Below are 15723 nucleotides of genomic sequence, written 5' to 3'. Positions count from 1 at the left end.
CCTGGCCGATCAACCCCCTCGACGGGACGTCCTCCTGCAATTCCCTCCGACCCGGGACCTCCTGCTTCTGTGGTTCCTGCAGCCCCTCTCCTTACTCGTTCTGGTTGCGAAATCCAGCTCCCTGCTAGATTCCGTACCTCGGGTTCTGGGGGGGAGGGTCATGTAGCAACCATAGGGATTGGTCCTGAGAGTCGAACCCTCGGATTGGCCAGCAGGGTCACGTGGTGGTTTTGGCGCCCAAAACCAGTCAGTGGGAAGAGGACTTCGATGTAGATAGTTTGAGTTAATGGTCGTCTGCGATCTCGGTTGTTATCTTTGTAACTGAATATTGCTACCGCAATAAACTTCTTTAACAAAGTTACAAGCCTTCAGACTCGCCATATCACCAACCTTTTGATTCGGTGTGATGAACTTGTGTCTTTCCATAGTAACATTGGTTTGAGGGTTGCATATCTCCCGAAATTTCCTCGAGGCATGCAGGATCCTCTTTGGATTCTGCGGGACCGAGGATGTCTCCTCCCTCACCGGGCTTCCTCACTTCCCCCCCCGTACACAAAAGACCGTTCACGTTCAATGGCCTCTGGTCTCGCTAGATTGAAGAGAATGTATGCTTGAGTGCGGGCTGGCTTGTCAGAGTGTGCCGCCGCGATGAAAATGTCATATTCTTGTTCAAAAATCCACCAGTTTTCGCCGATATTACTGTCAAAGACGAGTGGGTCTGGCCTCCGGAATCCATCCGCTATGTTGACTGTTTAGCTGCTAGCTGCGCTGTCTAGCAGGCTTAGTTACACACACACACTCTCACTCTCTCTGCCTCTCTCCCCCCCTCTCCCTCTCCCCTTCTCTTTGAGGGTATTTTCTCTTTCTTTTGCATAAGTGATGAACTGATGGGTGGATGAACTAACTATACTAACATATTGCAAAATGTTAATTTATGACAATATGGTTCTGTTCTAATCAATATGTTAAAAAGTGTTGTATTACTCAATTAGTGACAAAAACAGTTATCACTATTCAAGTACACAACTTCCACATCCTTTCCACTGCTCTTGGCAAACATATTGGCCATCAATAGATTGTGACGCCATTGTTATGACTAAGGATAAAGACAAAGTCTGCTCATTCAAACTAGGAAACATACAATTCACATGAGAAAACAAAATAATGCTCCAAAGTCCTGGTATCAGCGTACATTCTAATTCTCTGTTGTAGTCCTTGACACAAAGAGGTTCTTAATATCAGTGGCAAGATCTCTTTCTTTTAAACACATGGTCAAATAACATCCTGCTGCATGTCAAGAACAAGAAAAAGTCACATGCTTTCACATCTGTATTCTTGATCTATTCAGGTCTGTGTTGTGTTGAAATATTCTCAATGGCAGTCCTGGCAACCATTGGGCAGTCACGGTGGCGCAGAGGTAGAGCTGCTGCCTTACAGCAAATGCAGCACCGGAGATCCGGGTTTGATCCTGACCACGGGTACTGTCTGTACGGCGTTTATATGTTCTCCCCATGACCTGCATTGGGTTTCCTCTGAGATCTTCGACTTCCTCCCACACTCCAAAGACGTACAGGTTTGTAGGTTAACTGGCTTGGTAAATGTAAAAATTATCCCTAGTGTGTGGAGATAGTGTTAGTGTACGGGGATTGCTGGTCGGCGTGGGCCCGGTAGGCCAAAGTGTCTGTTTCCGCCTTGTATCTCTAAACTAAACTAAAAAATCATGTATTTTCTTGTTCTTCTGCAACCTGCATTAAGACTAACCCTCGCAGCAGCCAGATGTTGACTTGCTCAAGTCCATATATCAGAAAGGATTTTACAAACTTAGGCAAAGCAACCATAAGGCATCACCAAAAGTCCCTCCAGCAAGCATGTAAATCTATCCAGATATACACTTTAATGAGGGGAAATTTCTTTAAGTAATATTACTTCATCCTGTTTCCCAAATTCATAATATGCTTTTCCAATTGGTCTTACAAATGAAAGAACCAAATCCTCACAAGGATTAAGTTGTCACATATGTTCCTGACACTAGGACAGTTCTCTATTATTCAAATAGCGTCTTTTAGCAATCTCAATACATAACAAACATAATCAAAGAACATATTAAAAAAAAAAAAAAGATTTAGGTGTGCACTTCTCACATGCAAAAAACAGCCAAAACACTTAAGTTCTACTTTATTGCCTTCATTTAAAATGAAATAATGTCTTATCATCGTCTCCATATCTGAACATATTGTAAAAAATGTTTTATTTTGCCAAACAGCAGAGAACAATTAATGGAATTATTTTTTGCCCCAGACATTTAGTTAGATGTTGTCATTTTTTTAGTGGGGAAGGGATGTGAATATAAGATTTGCTCTTTGAACCCCTCAGCTATCCTCGCCTCTCATTTTAAGATAAATAATTTTGTGGCTTAAATTCAACAAGATGTTATTATTATTAGGCATAAAAATGTATACATAATCAAACTACATAAAATACGCCTGCAAAAACGAAACATCTGTTCTCAGTTAGTTGTGGATTTGGTGACTGGAAGAACGTGCGAGTAAACAGGCAACAGAACCAAACAAAATAATCACCGTTTTCGATGGATGGTAACACAAGATAATGAATATTTATTGGAATTACAATGTGCAATGAACATTACTAATTGTAAAAACTAATCGCTTGGTTGGTAATCATCTGAACTAATATATTTGTGTTACAGTCTTCAGTTCAGTGCATTATTGGTGCAAAATATGATCTTCAAGTTTTAATTTCATGCAAATTTAAATAAAAATATTACACATTATTCTTTCTCTTCCATGAATTTACTGATTTCTTGTATAATAATTTCAGTTGGTATATTTCAAAATATGCACAATATTTCAACAGTTTCAACTGACAAATGGTGAAGTTCAATTTATAAGTACAGACGCTTGCCAACTTCCGTAAAGGGTTACGTTCTGTAAACTCTTACGCAAGTCAGATTTTACGCATTTCGGAATTGCCCAGAGTGCTGCTGTACACCTGCAAAATTGATTATATATGTACAAACTGTACCGAAAACATTGTATAAAGAATAAGGAATGCATTATAAAGTACTGGCTATTATTAGGAATTTAATTTTTTTTTAACAATATGCCTTTGCCTTCCATCCATAAGATAATTAATATTTCCATCTCATAAATAGCACCAGCAGGTTGTTTCTGTTATTATTGTGAATTTTAAGGGTGCAGATCCTTTCACATGTTCTTTAATTCGTTCAGCATCTTTCATGATTGTATTCACTGTCGATACCGAGACCGAGTTCGCGTGCAATGGCCGATAAACTTTGTCCACCTTTATATTTCTTTATTATCATCATATTTATATCCAAGTCTATTTTAAAGTGTTTATGAACAAGTTCAGCACTTCTGGCACCACTTTGCTTTTTTCCAGTACTTTTGAGTACAAAAAATTAATAGCACAAGAAAACTTTCACAGAAAAACTACGAGCGTTGCACAAGATGCATTGAGCATTGTCGCCAATGAGAGGAGTATGAGTGAGGTGAAGAGAGTGGGAGTCCATGTGGAGGAATCAGCAAGATCAGTTGACTAGCTTGTGGCTGCATCCGACAGCATTAGTGCACTGCTACCGTAATGTTAATTTTCATGCAACTCGGAAATACAGCAGTGGGCTTAAGTTTACGTAAATCGCATATTACGTAAGGCAGGGTGTGTCTGTACTCTGCTCCACTTCTTTCTGATGAAATCTTGGGACGTCTCATTTATACCGCCTCTGTATCATTGCAGTGCTTCCAAGAATTAGGCATTTAAAGTTGGACCGCACCGAAGAGAAGTATTTTCAAAGCATTACTTCAAAACCGGTTAGCAAATTGACAGTCAGTTTTCCAATCCAACCAATTAAGTTTCTATAGGACAGAATGGAAAAAAAACTTCCTTTATCTATTTTACCCTTCTCACCAAATCTAACGGAACCTAGAGAAATCTCACTCATTTTCAAACATAATATACATCATATTTTTAAGATGTTCCAACTGCTTCGTATTTACCCATTCTACCAGCTTTTCTGTGCAACTTCACTAGTTCTTCAGAATGATTTATTACATCTCTTATTTTAATACTGCACACCAATTTGGTTACTACTTTCTTTGGCTCAATATAAAAATCATTCATGTACTTGGTGAATAGTACAGAAATAATACTAGTCCCTTCAAAACTATGAGCTAATTGCCCTGAATCTGATCTTGCTCTTTGCTTCTTCTAGTCATTTTTTTAATCCAATTTTCTATCCTTCCAAGATTTTGCCAATCCTTAAGTTTCTCCAACAGTTTCCTGAAGTTTCTTGTCAGACTTTCTGTCACTTGATATGCATCACATTCACTGAATTCTTTGTATTCAATTAATTAAATCAGGGGTCTCCAAACTTTTCAGAATGAGGGCCACGTTATATATTTGGCACATTTCTGCGGGCCGTAGGAAAAAATAAAGAAATGTCAGTTTTATAATGAGGTTTATATGGCAACAAATAAATAATATTCAATTTTTAAAAAGAGCTTGAAATATTGGAATATATATATACCGTAGGTATACAATTATTTATAAAACGGAAAAGATATTTAAAAAGTTATTCACTTTTTAAACTTTAAAAATCACCCTTTAAACTTTAATAAATCCCTTTTCCACTTGCCCTGCCTGTCAGTCGTGCCTGCGCAGTAATACCTCCGTGTTCGACGTCACAATGGGAACCCAACGGGTCCGCGCCTGCGCAGTTGGGGCCCGTTGATCTAATACAGATGCTCCCCGATTTACAATGCTTTGACTTACGATATTTCGACTTTGCAATGGTGCAAACAGCGAAACGGCCGGGGGGGGGGGGGGGGGGGGGGGGGGTGGGGGTGGGGGGGGGGTCATGTAGGAGGGGGGGGATAAGGGGGGTTGTGGGGGGATGGAGTGGGTGAGTGGGGAGGGAGATAAGGGGGTTTGAGGGGGGTTGGTGTGGGTAAGGGGAGGAGGGGGGATAAGGGAGGTTGAGGGGGGATGGAGTGGGTGAGTGGGTGAGTGGGGGAGGGTGGGAGGGTGGGAAGGGGGTTGGGGGGGAGGGGAAGGGGGAGGTGGGGAGTGGGGGAGGGGAGGGTGCTAGACCAATGCAAGAGAGGTTTAGGCCCAACGGGTCTGCCCTTTTCTAGTATCCCAGAAAAGACAATGGACCTAAAATTCAATGAAGTTAATTGTGCATGTACTTATTCCTATTGCATCACTGACTACATTACAATTTATAAGTTAATTCATTCACAGCCTCTTTGGTAAATTAAAATTTGGTAAATTAAAATTCCATGGCACATAACAGAAGTACATAGAGCTAATCTGGAAATAGTAATACAGCCTTTAAAATAGAGTTGAATATTGCAGCAGCAACCTGAGAAGCAGCAGATAAATAATAAACTATCTACCAGACTGATATCTCATATCTTTGTAATTTGAAGACACTTACACAAGGCCAAATCTAGCAGAGACCCCAAAAGGAGCAACAAGTTGGAAACAAAATATGGAAAATTCTTGGGTCATAATTAGCAACAAAAAATAAGTGTAACTTACATGGAGGAAGGCAGCAAGATCTGGCACAAGCATAATTACATCAGAGCAGGAAAGCTAACAAATGGCCATTCTTTCAATGGCACCAAGCCATTGACAGAGAAAATATTGAAAGTCAACCCATTTTGCTGCAGCAAGATCTGATCAACTATTTCTCTGAGGCAGTCTCCTCTATCTTGCCTCTTGAGTCATTTGTTTTTTTCCCCTTACTTTTGGATACTATACCTTCGGGAACATAATCAGTTTCATGAGATATAAAATGAGGCCTCAAAAGGAGGAAAAGGTGGTTAAGAATGTGATGCCTTTCATGGAAGGAGCTTTGTGAAGGTTAAGAATTATAACTTGTTAAGCTATGGGTCCAGGATCCCAGCAAGTCAAATGGTAGAATCGAAAACATTACCAGGTGAAACAGATGCCAAGCCAGTGGGATTTCCAAATGGTCCAATGGTTCCAAAGTGGATTTTGGAGTTTTACTCCAGTAATAATTTTTTTCTGCAGGCCATGAATATTTCTAAGAGGGCACAATGATTAAGGGTGAATGTATCAAGATAACTTCCTACAAATTAACCACAGAAGAAGATTAATTCCTTCTTGTAACTGACATCAACTGGAACAATGAACAAATTGTATACTCTGCTCTCATGAATAGTAAAATTTACTATTTATTGACTATTGAAGATTACAATTAGTAACTGTATTAGAAAGCTAGTAATATCATAAACCAAGGCGGATGTGCCTAACCTTGCAGTGATGCCAAATTGAACGAACTTTGAAACTCTGCAAAATGTTTAAGTTGCATGAAACAGAAGATTGATTTGGGAACAGCTCCATTAAAGACTGCAAGAAATTACGAGAGTTGTGAACATAGCCCCAACTGTCACACAAACCAGCTTTCCTTCAATCGACTCCATCACCATCTCCTTCCATAATAGTCTACCTGCTTCAACAAGGTCTCCAAAATAATCTAGGACCAGTCTCACCCCAGTCACTCCACATTCTTCCCTCTCCCATCAGGCAAGAGATACAGAAGTTTGAAAACATATACCTCCAGATTCATGAACAGTTTTGATCCAAGCTATTATCAGGCAACTGAACGGTCCTCTCATCAGCTTGTGTGTGGTTCTGACCTCCTATCTACATCATTGGAGATCTTTGAACTTTCTTTAATCTGATTTTCATCGGACTTCAATGTTATATCTTTGCACTGAATGTTGTACTGTTTTTCCTTTATCAATAGACAATAGGTGCAGGAGTAGGCCATTCGGCCCTTCGAGCCAGCACCACCATTCAATGTGATCATGGCTTTGGGCTATGGACAGTTTGATTGTATTCATGTATAGTCTTTTTTTTTTTACTGGATAGCACACAAAGAAAAACTTTACACTGTATCTCGGTACACATGACAATAACTAAACTAAACTACAGCTTGATCACCTCTTGCTGAATACCATCCAAAGATTTAAAGAAAGGACAGCATAATGGCCCACCAGGTAGTGCGGCTGCTTTGCAGCTTCAGCAATGTAGGTTCAATCCTAATCTCAGATGCTGTCTGCATGGAGTTTGCATATTTTCGCTGTGACCATTTGGTTTCTATTACATGCTCCAGTTTTCTCCCACATTTCAGTCGTGTAGCTTGATTATTTAATTAGCCACTGTAACTTGACCCAACTGCAGACGTGAGTGATAACATTTAGGGAAAATATGTTACAGAGAACACGTGATTGCTCTGTGGGTCATCATAGACTCAAAAGGCTTTAATGGCCTCTCTCTGAGATGTAAGAAACTGTATAAATGTGGAAAAAGGCACATTTCTTATTCTTTCTTTGGATGACTAGAAGTATTCTATCAGCATCTGGGAGATTCCAATCGGAACATCATTAACTTGTCTTAATCCTGTGGACCTAAATTGGTGAGGAATAGCCAGGGTCTCTACTTTCTGATCTTTTCCACTGAAGACCCTGAGTACAGGACAAAATATTAGGAAGGTATTGATTACTGACCTATCTTAGGTGCAACACAGCCATCAAGCACCCAGTGAACTGTCTGATGGAAGTGTTATTAAATAACAATCTGTTCACCTGCACTCTGTTCCAATCTGCTCCATGTCCATAACCTGCATTGACAAATACTTTACCCCCAATATATATATTGTGATGTCTTGAGAGGTCAGGAGCTTTTCTCTTGAAGGTTGGGAGGTGTGGGTGCCGGAAATGAAGACAGAAAAGTTCTTGTTTTCAAACTTAAATTCCATATATTTAGTCTTTTCCAAAAAACAGGTAAACTTAATTGTTTGCAGACAGGTACACAAAACCAAAACAGGTAGTTAAATCAAAACTGTAGCTTGCTGCCTTCTTACAAAATATAACTCAAACACTGCTTCGCTCTCTGTCTGCTCCAGTCGTTTTCTCTCTTTTTAAATACACTGCTTCCCTTCCCTTTTAGCTCTCTCACTGAGGCAATCAGCTCATCTGGTTCAGCTGGGCAGCAATCAATGTCAGCAGCAATCAGTGTCAGCAGCAATCAGTGTCAGCAGCAATCAGTGTCAGCAGAAATCAGTGTCAGCAGCAATCAGTGTCAGCAGCAATCAGTGTCAGCAGCAATCAGTGTCAGCAGCAATCAGTGTCAGCAGCAATCAGTGTCAGCAGCAATCAGTGTCAGCTGCAATCAGTGTCAGCAGCAATCAGTGTCAGCAGCAATCAGGCAGCCCTGCTGACTATGGGTTTTATAGTCTTTTGCTGGCAGCCATGATGGTTTGTAGTCCTTGTTGCATCCACCGGGAGGAAATGTATCTCCCCTCTATGACTCTACCTCTTATGATATCACAATATATAGATGGCAGACTATTTATTTGAGTATCACAATCACGTTTAAACGACATGTACATGTTTAAAAACATTTGGATCGGCACATAGATAGGAAAGGTTTAAACAGATATGACCATACTCAGGTAAATGAGACTAGCTCAGGTAGGCACGCACCTTGCTGGATATGGATGAATTGGGCCAGCAGGCATGTTTTGGTGTTGTAAAACGTTATGGCTCCTCTATGTCTGACACAGTTTTCAATCCTTATTATCAAAGGTTTATGGAGTTACAAAATCTTTAGAGCCGCTGGGATCAATCGCCATGTTATGCATGACCTTTAAAATAGTATCCTGCAGATGGCATGGTCCTCAAAACAGGTTCAGGTATCAGACTCATGCCTGCTTATAGTTACAGTATGAGTTGTGGTATTTTGTGAACTGGAGCCTGAGTAGATAAATGTGGATCAGAAAGTTGAAACACATACAATGCTGCACAAAATCCTGCATTAGGTAAGTTAATTTCCAAAGATACTGTGCAAAGATGAAACAATGTTGCCCCCTGCTGTTTAAATTTCATTAGCAAACACCTTTTGTTTCATCAAAAAAATTATGCCTATTGTTTTGAGCCAACAAAATAGAAATTTACTTCCATTAAAATCCTTCCCTCTGCAAATATCATGCACATTTTAACAGTGGAAAATAAGCACAGACAAATACTGCCCCATTCCAGAAAGTTATAGTTCTGCAATTTTTACTCCCTCATAATGATAGCAGAGTCAGGGGGTATGGGGAGAGGGCAGGAACGGGGTACTGATTGTGGATGATCAGCCATGATCACATTGAATGGCGGTGCTGGCTCGAAGGGCCGAATGGCCTACTGCTGCACCTATTGTCTATCGTCTATTTGAGGTTTGCTCATGGAATGGAACTATGTGACCTTTCACAAAGATCAATTTAGAAAATTACATTTAATAATAGATTTTAAAAAAAATTATTGCCTCACAAATTGTAATTCATGCAAGGAGCCTATATGTTGATATCAGTTTGAATAATTGCAGAGAGGTGAGAATATTCAGTGGCCACTTTTTTACATAATGATACAAATTGCTATTAGAAAAACTCTTCACAGTACTTCAGTCTGAAGAAGGGTCTCAACCCGAAACGTCACCCATTCCTTCTCTCCTGAGATGCTGCCTGACCCGCTGAGTTACTCCAGCATTTTGTGTCTACCTTCAATTTCAACCAGCATCTGCAGTTATTTTCCTACATTCCTTCATGGTACTCATGTACTCATAGAATAACAGCGACAGGTAATAATAAAAGGAAACCCCAAACTCTCAATGGGCTTCGAATTAATCAAAAAGCATCTCAGTAATTGACCATCTCCAATAATTCTTTAAATTAAAATGATGATTCATGCAACTATTACTATCAGGACTACTCGCCATGTCAGAATTAACATGAACTAACAAAAAGGTTAAAAAATTTAAGTGATAATAGAAAAATGGCAAAAAGTATTTGTTGTATTCTTTATTCACTTTACACTGGCAGTAAATTGTATTGCTGTCCGAGACGTTTTCAAATGTCTTTGTAATTTAGAATTACAAATGATATTTATATATGAATCTTCATATTATTTCCCACACAAATTTTTGTACGTACTGGAAACACTTACTCATTTAATACTGAATCAATTCCTTTGAGACAAATTAGCAGCAGAACTCTAAAAGGTCAAATCACTTAAGTAAAACTGAACACAATTTTGCTGGAAGAAAATTAGAATCAGATTATTTTTATAAAGCTATTTAAACTTTCCAAAACTACAGCTGGAATAATAATATACTATGCAGAACTTTAAACAATAAATGCCAAGTCCTTACAACAAATATTCTGACTTCAACTTCCTACTCTCATTTTATGAAGGTTTCAGAATAGCTGACGTACACTAGACTGGAGGTATCACAAAATGCTGGAGTAACTCAGCAGGTCAGGCAGCATCTCAGGAGAGAAGGAATGGGTGACGTTTTGGTTCAAGACCCCCCCCCCCCGACATCAGTCTGAAGAAGGGTCTCGACCCGAAACGTCACCCATTCCTTCTCTCCTGAGATGCTGCCTGACCTGCTGAGTTACTCCAGCATTTTGAGATACCTTCGATTTGGAAAATCTATAGAAGGACCCGTTTACTCCTACTCTTTGCTTCCTGTCTGCCAACCAATTTTCTATCCATGTCAACACCCTACCCCCAATATCATGTGCTCTACTTTTAGTCACCAATCTCCCGTGCGGGACCTTATCAAAAGTTTTCTGAAAGTCTAGATACACTACATCCACTGGCTCCCCTTCATCCATTTTACTTGTCACATCCTCAAAAAATTCCAGAACATTAGTCAAGCATGATTTCCCTTTCATAAATCCATGCTGACTTGGACTTATCCTTTTACTGCTATACTTCTCTTTTATTTTTATACTGTCCTTGACTTCCCTTGTCGGCCACGGTCGCCTCTTACTCCCTTAGAATCTTTCTTCCTCTTTGGAATGAACTGATCCTGCACCTTCTGTATTATTCCCAGAAATACCTGCCATTGTTGTTCCACTGTCATCCCTGCTAGGGTCTCTTTCCAGTCAACTTTGGCCAGCTCCTCCCTCATGCCTCCATAGGCACTTTTGCTCAACTGCAATACTGACACTTCCGATTTCCCCTTCTCCCTCTTAAATTGTAGATTAAAACTTATCATATTATGGTCACTACCTCCTAATGGCTCCTTTACCATGAGTTCCCTTATCAAATCCGGTTCATTATACAACACTAAATCCAGAATTGCCTTCTCCCTGCCTGTGCATTGAAAGGTGAAAATTAAAGACAAGTAATAGATCAGAAGGTGGTGCACCCAATCTTTCACTCCAGCAATGCCAGATAAACTTTGCATTTGTCACCTCAGCTCAGCTTTAATTAAAGATGGCTGATCATGATTGAAATGATGAGAGCAAGTTGGTGTTTTACTTTCATTTATTTTGTTTTTTTATGATTTTAAGTAAATTTTTATTTGTTTTAGATAATTGTTCATTAAAAAAAATCTTATAAATAATTTATTTGTTTTCTTTAAAGTTGTTTAAACTGCTTTTAAATGGCAGAGATAATGATTTTAAAATGCTTTAAAAAGGCAAACACTTTTTAGGCCATCAAGGCAGTCCAATGGTAATATCTTAGCCTTCAAATTTGTTTGGAACCAGAGTCAGAGCAACCACTGAAAAGGCAAGGAGGCAAGTGTGACTGCAGGGTTCTAACATCTATCATTTCATGCTTTCTTCTACATTTCACAGATGAGAGAGAAATTCAATGCCCTTTTTAAAATTCTACATCTATTTTCCTCCTAAATTATTTCACTTATGAAACAAACTTTATCTGTAGTATTACACTATTAAATTGAGCTACTCCCATAGCAATCCTTGATTATTACTCCATCGATAGTTTCCATTTAAAGACATTTTATTTGCACATTTGTGGTCTGCACTACATTACATTATCAGACCACAAAAGCTTTATCTACTTATGAGACTATTCTTTGACCACAACTTTAATAATGGCATGAGTTGTTTACATTAAATTGGACACTAAGGAATATGATTTGCTCAGGTAATTACTGTTAACTTTAAGATTTTTTGCGAAGAATAGTTGTGAAAATTTCTTTGTCAGACTTTTCCTTCAAAGAGAAGCAAAATATCCCTCCACATTGTCATCTTTCACTTTGTAGTTAAGATTACAATTACAACAGGAATTATTCAGTGATCACCAGAGCCTCGAATCACATGTGCAGTCTTTATATTGAAAAACAGATATTCTATCAAACAACTAATAATACAGTGGAAACATCAATATTCCGGATTGTTTTCCGGATTGTATCTCCGGTCCCTCTGTGGCCTAACATCATGGAGCTGGCGGCCTTGCTCGAGACTGACTTTGAGCCCCACTGTGGGGCCGTGGACTTACCATCGGAGCCTGTGATCCCTTGCCTGGGATCGATGCTCTAACCGCCGTCTGTGGATTTCAACATCAAGCAGCTCGCAGTCTTGGGTAGAGCCCGATGTCGGGAAGCTCCAAAGTCGCAGGAGGTTCGACCAGCCCCGACCCGGGGTCTGATCGCCCGGCGTGGGGGAGCTGAGATTCCCCCCGATGCGGGAGCTCAATCGCCTCGACACGGAGGGCCCGACCGCCAGCTACGGGAGCCAAGATCGTCCCGTCAACGTAAGGCTCGAGGCCCCCTGACCGTGCGATGGCAAAGGGAAGAGATTGAACTTTTTTTTCGCCTTCCATCACAGTGAGGAATGTGGAGGAGTCATTGTGGTGGATGTTTATGTTAAAATGTATTTTGTGTGTTTTGTTGCTTTTTATTGGCATGACTGGCAAATCAAATTCCTCGTATGTTGCAAAACATACTTGGCTAATAAAGTATGATTATGATTATGACGATTATGATTATGATATTCAGTGAAAATGATGTGATAAATCATATTAACTACCTACATATTACATTATTTTAAAGTAGTATTATAGAAACTGTTACATTGGTCATTTATACATCAATGGAGAAGAATAAATGAAAATAACTCACAGTAGGTGCTCGGCGTGACCAATTAATGAAGTCTCACGTCTAGATGAAATTTGATTAATTCTTTTGGTGTTATTTTTTGCATTATCACGAATTTGCTGGATGGCATTTAAATATGAGGCAGATAACCGAGAAGGGAAGGATCTTGATGAGAGACCAAGGGGATTGTATGGTTGTTCTGGAACAACTTCTTCACATCTAGAACCCCGGAATCCTGATCGGCAGACACACACCTGAGGTCGAGAACATGAACCTCTGTTTTGACATGGTGGGTCACACACAGCTGTTGAGAAATACCAAATTAGAAAAAATCAGTACAATGTAACTTCCCAAATAAATAGAACTTTTTTTATTTCGAATGTAATCACTTTTCTTTACTCTAATTACAGATCCAAACCTGAAATGTTAACCTTAGTTTTTTTAGTTCTATTGAGTAATTCAATAATTTTCCTTTTTATTTCATAAATGTTATCTCAACATATCAATTTATTTTCAGAAATTTGTATTTATCAGTTTTCAGTTGTCATGTCATTGATACTACAATGAAAAAGCACATCAATTTGTTTCATTATTTCCTACACAACATAAATAAATATATTCCAAAAGCATAAGATACATTTAATCACCCCTCCTCCTCCTTGATAGCATCACAGATGAATTATAGGTAAGCTCTTTTTTATTTCTTTATAACTTGACACAAAAAATAATTAGCAGTCCTCCATGTTTTCTTTCTACCTCATTTATATATCTCTAAATATATATAGTGGGTGGCACAGTGGCGCAGCAGTAGAGTTGCTGCCTTACAGCGAATGTAGCACCGGAGACCCAGGTTCGATCCTGACTACGGGTGCTGGCTGTACAGAGTTTGTTCGTTCTCCCCATGACCTGCCTGGGTTTTCTCCAAGATCTTCGATTTCCTCTCACACTCCAAAGACGTACAGGTTTGTAGGTTGATTTGGCTTGGTAAATGTAAAAATTGTCCCTAGTGTGTGTAGGATAGTGTTAATATGCGGGGATCGCAGGTCGGCGTGGACCCGGTGGGCCGAAGGGCCTGTTTCCGCATTGTATCTCTAAACTAAACTAAACTAAATAAAAGGCATGAGCCGGGTATGGGTTCAAGTATATCCCTGGAGGAGTTTAATGGGTTGAGGAGCATGCTTAAGTAGGAAATCAGGTGGACAAAGAGGGCCAGGAGAAAAGTCTGGCAGATAAGATTAAGGAGAATCCCAAAGAAATGTTGTACGTACATTAAGGGAAAGAGGGTTACTAGAGGGAGAACAGGGCCCCTCAGTCACCAAAGCGGTCCTCTATGTGAGGAGTTGCAGGAGATCAGTGAGTATTTCTCCTCTGTTTTCACTGTGGGGAAAGACATGAAAACTAAGGAACTTGGGACTGGAACTGTCTAGAGGACAGTCTGTATTTTGGTCGAAGAGATGCTGGACGTCCTAAGGCACGTGAAAGGAGATAAATCTCCTGGGCCTGATTAGATATGTCCAAAGACACTGTGTGAAGGTAGAAAAGATGCAGATAAGTGTGAGGTGTTGCATTTTGGGAAGTCAAACCAGGGAAGGACCTTAACAGTGAATGGTAGACTGCTGTGTGTTGTACAGCAGAGTGATCTTGGAGTAAAGGTACATAGTGTCTGAAAGTGGTCTCTTAGGTAGATGGGTTGATAAAGAAAGCTTTTGGTACATTGATCTTCATCAGTCAGGGTATTGAGTATAGACGTTGGGATGGTATGAAACAATTGTACAAGACGTTGGTGAAGCTGCATTTGGAATAGTGTGTTCAGTTTGGTCACCCTGTTATAGGAAGGATGGCATTAAGCTGGAAAGAGTGTAGAGAAGATTTACAAGGATTTTGCCAGCATGACCCGAGTTATAGGAAGAGATTGGGCAAGCTAGGACTTTATTCCTTGTGGTGCAAGTGACTGGGGTGTGTGTGATCTTACAGAAGTGTCCAAAATCATGAGGGGAATTGTTGGGGTGATTGCACTGAGTCTTTTATTCAGGATAGGGGAATTAAGAGCCGGAGGACATAGGAGGTGAGAGAGGAAAGATTTTCCAGGATACTGAGGGGTAATCTTTTCACTCAGAGGGTGGTATCTACGTGGAATGAGCTGCCAGAGAATGTAGTTGAGGACGGTACAATTACAACATTCAAAAGACAGTTGTACAGGTACATGGATAAAAGGTTAAGAGGAATATGGGTCAAATGCGGACAAATTTGACTACCTTAGATGGGGCATCTTGACGGGCATGGATGAGTTGAACCGATGGGCCTGTTCATGCAAACTCCGTACAGACAGCACCTATTGTCAGGATCAAATCTGGATCTCTGGTGCTGTAGCAGCAACTCTACTCCTGCACTCTCGAACATGCCATCGCATCGCAACACTTCTCAACTGCTTCAGTATGCAAGACCATGTTTGTTAAGGTAAAAATCCTTCTATTTAAACATCAGATAACTGTAGTCATTGGTTTCAATCCCAACACAATCTCTATTTCTGAACCATCAGTCATCCATTTCAAGTCAAGTCGAGTTTATTGTTATATGCACAAGAACGATGAGTACACATACAATAAAAATTCTTGCTTGCAGTGGAATCAAAGGCACATAGATTCAGGCAAAATCACAAAAACAAATTGTACATAAATTACACGTACATTTTTTTAAAAGACTGAAGAAGAACACATTTAGACAAAAATCAAGTCTGTGGTGGTGCAAGAGGTGGAC

At 39.8% G+C, this 15723-nt stretch overlaps 1 protein-coding gene across 4 annotated transcripts in view; it reads right to left on the bottom strand.

Annotated features, from left to right (window-relative positions):
• The window catches only part of LOC144597455 (latent-transforming growth factor beta-binding protein 2-like), a 172173-nt gene that overhangs the window by 125641 nt on the left and 30809 nt on the right, over positions 1 to 15723 (bottom strand). For all 4 annotated transcript variants that reach the window (XM_078406876.1, XM_078406878.1, XM_078406877.1 and 1 more), the window contains exon 3: positions 12991 to 13270. In XM_078406876.1, coding sequence (XP_078263002.1) covers positions 12991 to 13270 — 280 coding nt within the window. The remainder of the gene's footprint in view (positions 1 to 12990; positions 13271 to 15723) is intronic.

The sequence above is a fragment of the Rhinoraja longicauda genome, chromosome 10 (assembly GCF_053455715.1).
Source record: "Rhinoraja longicauda isolate Sanriku21f chromosome 10, sRhiLon1.1, whole genome shotgun sequence".
In the NCBI taxonomy this organism is placed as follows: Eukaryota; Metazoa; Chordata; class Chondrichthyes; order Rajiformes; family Arhynchobatidae; genus Rhinoraja; species Rhinoraja longicauda.
Note: the sequence above shows the minus strand (reverse complement) of the source record. Positions and strands in the feature narration are given on the sequence as shown.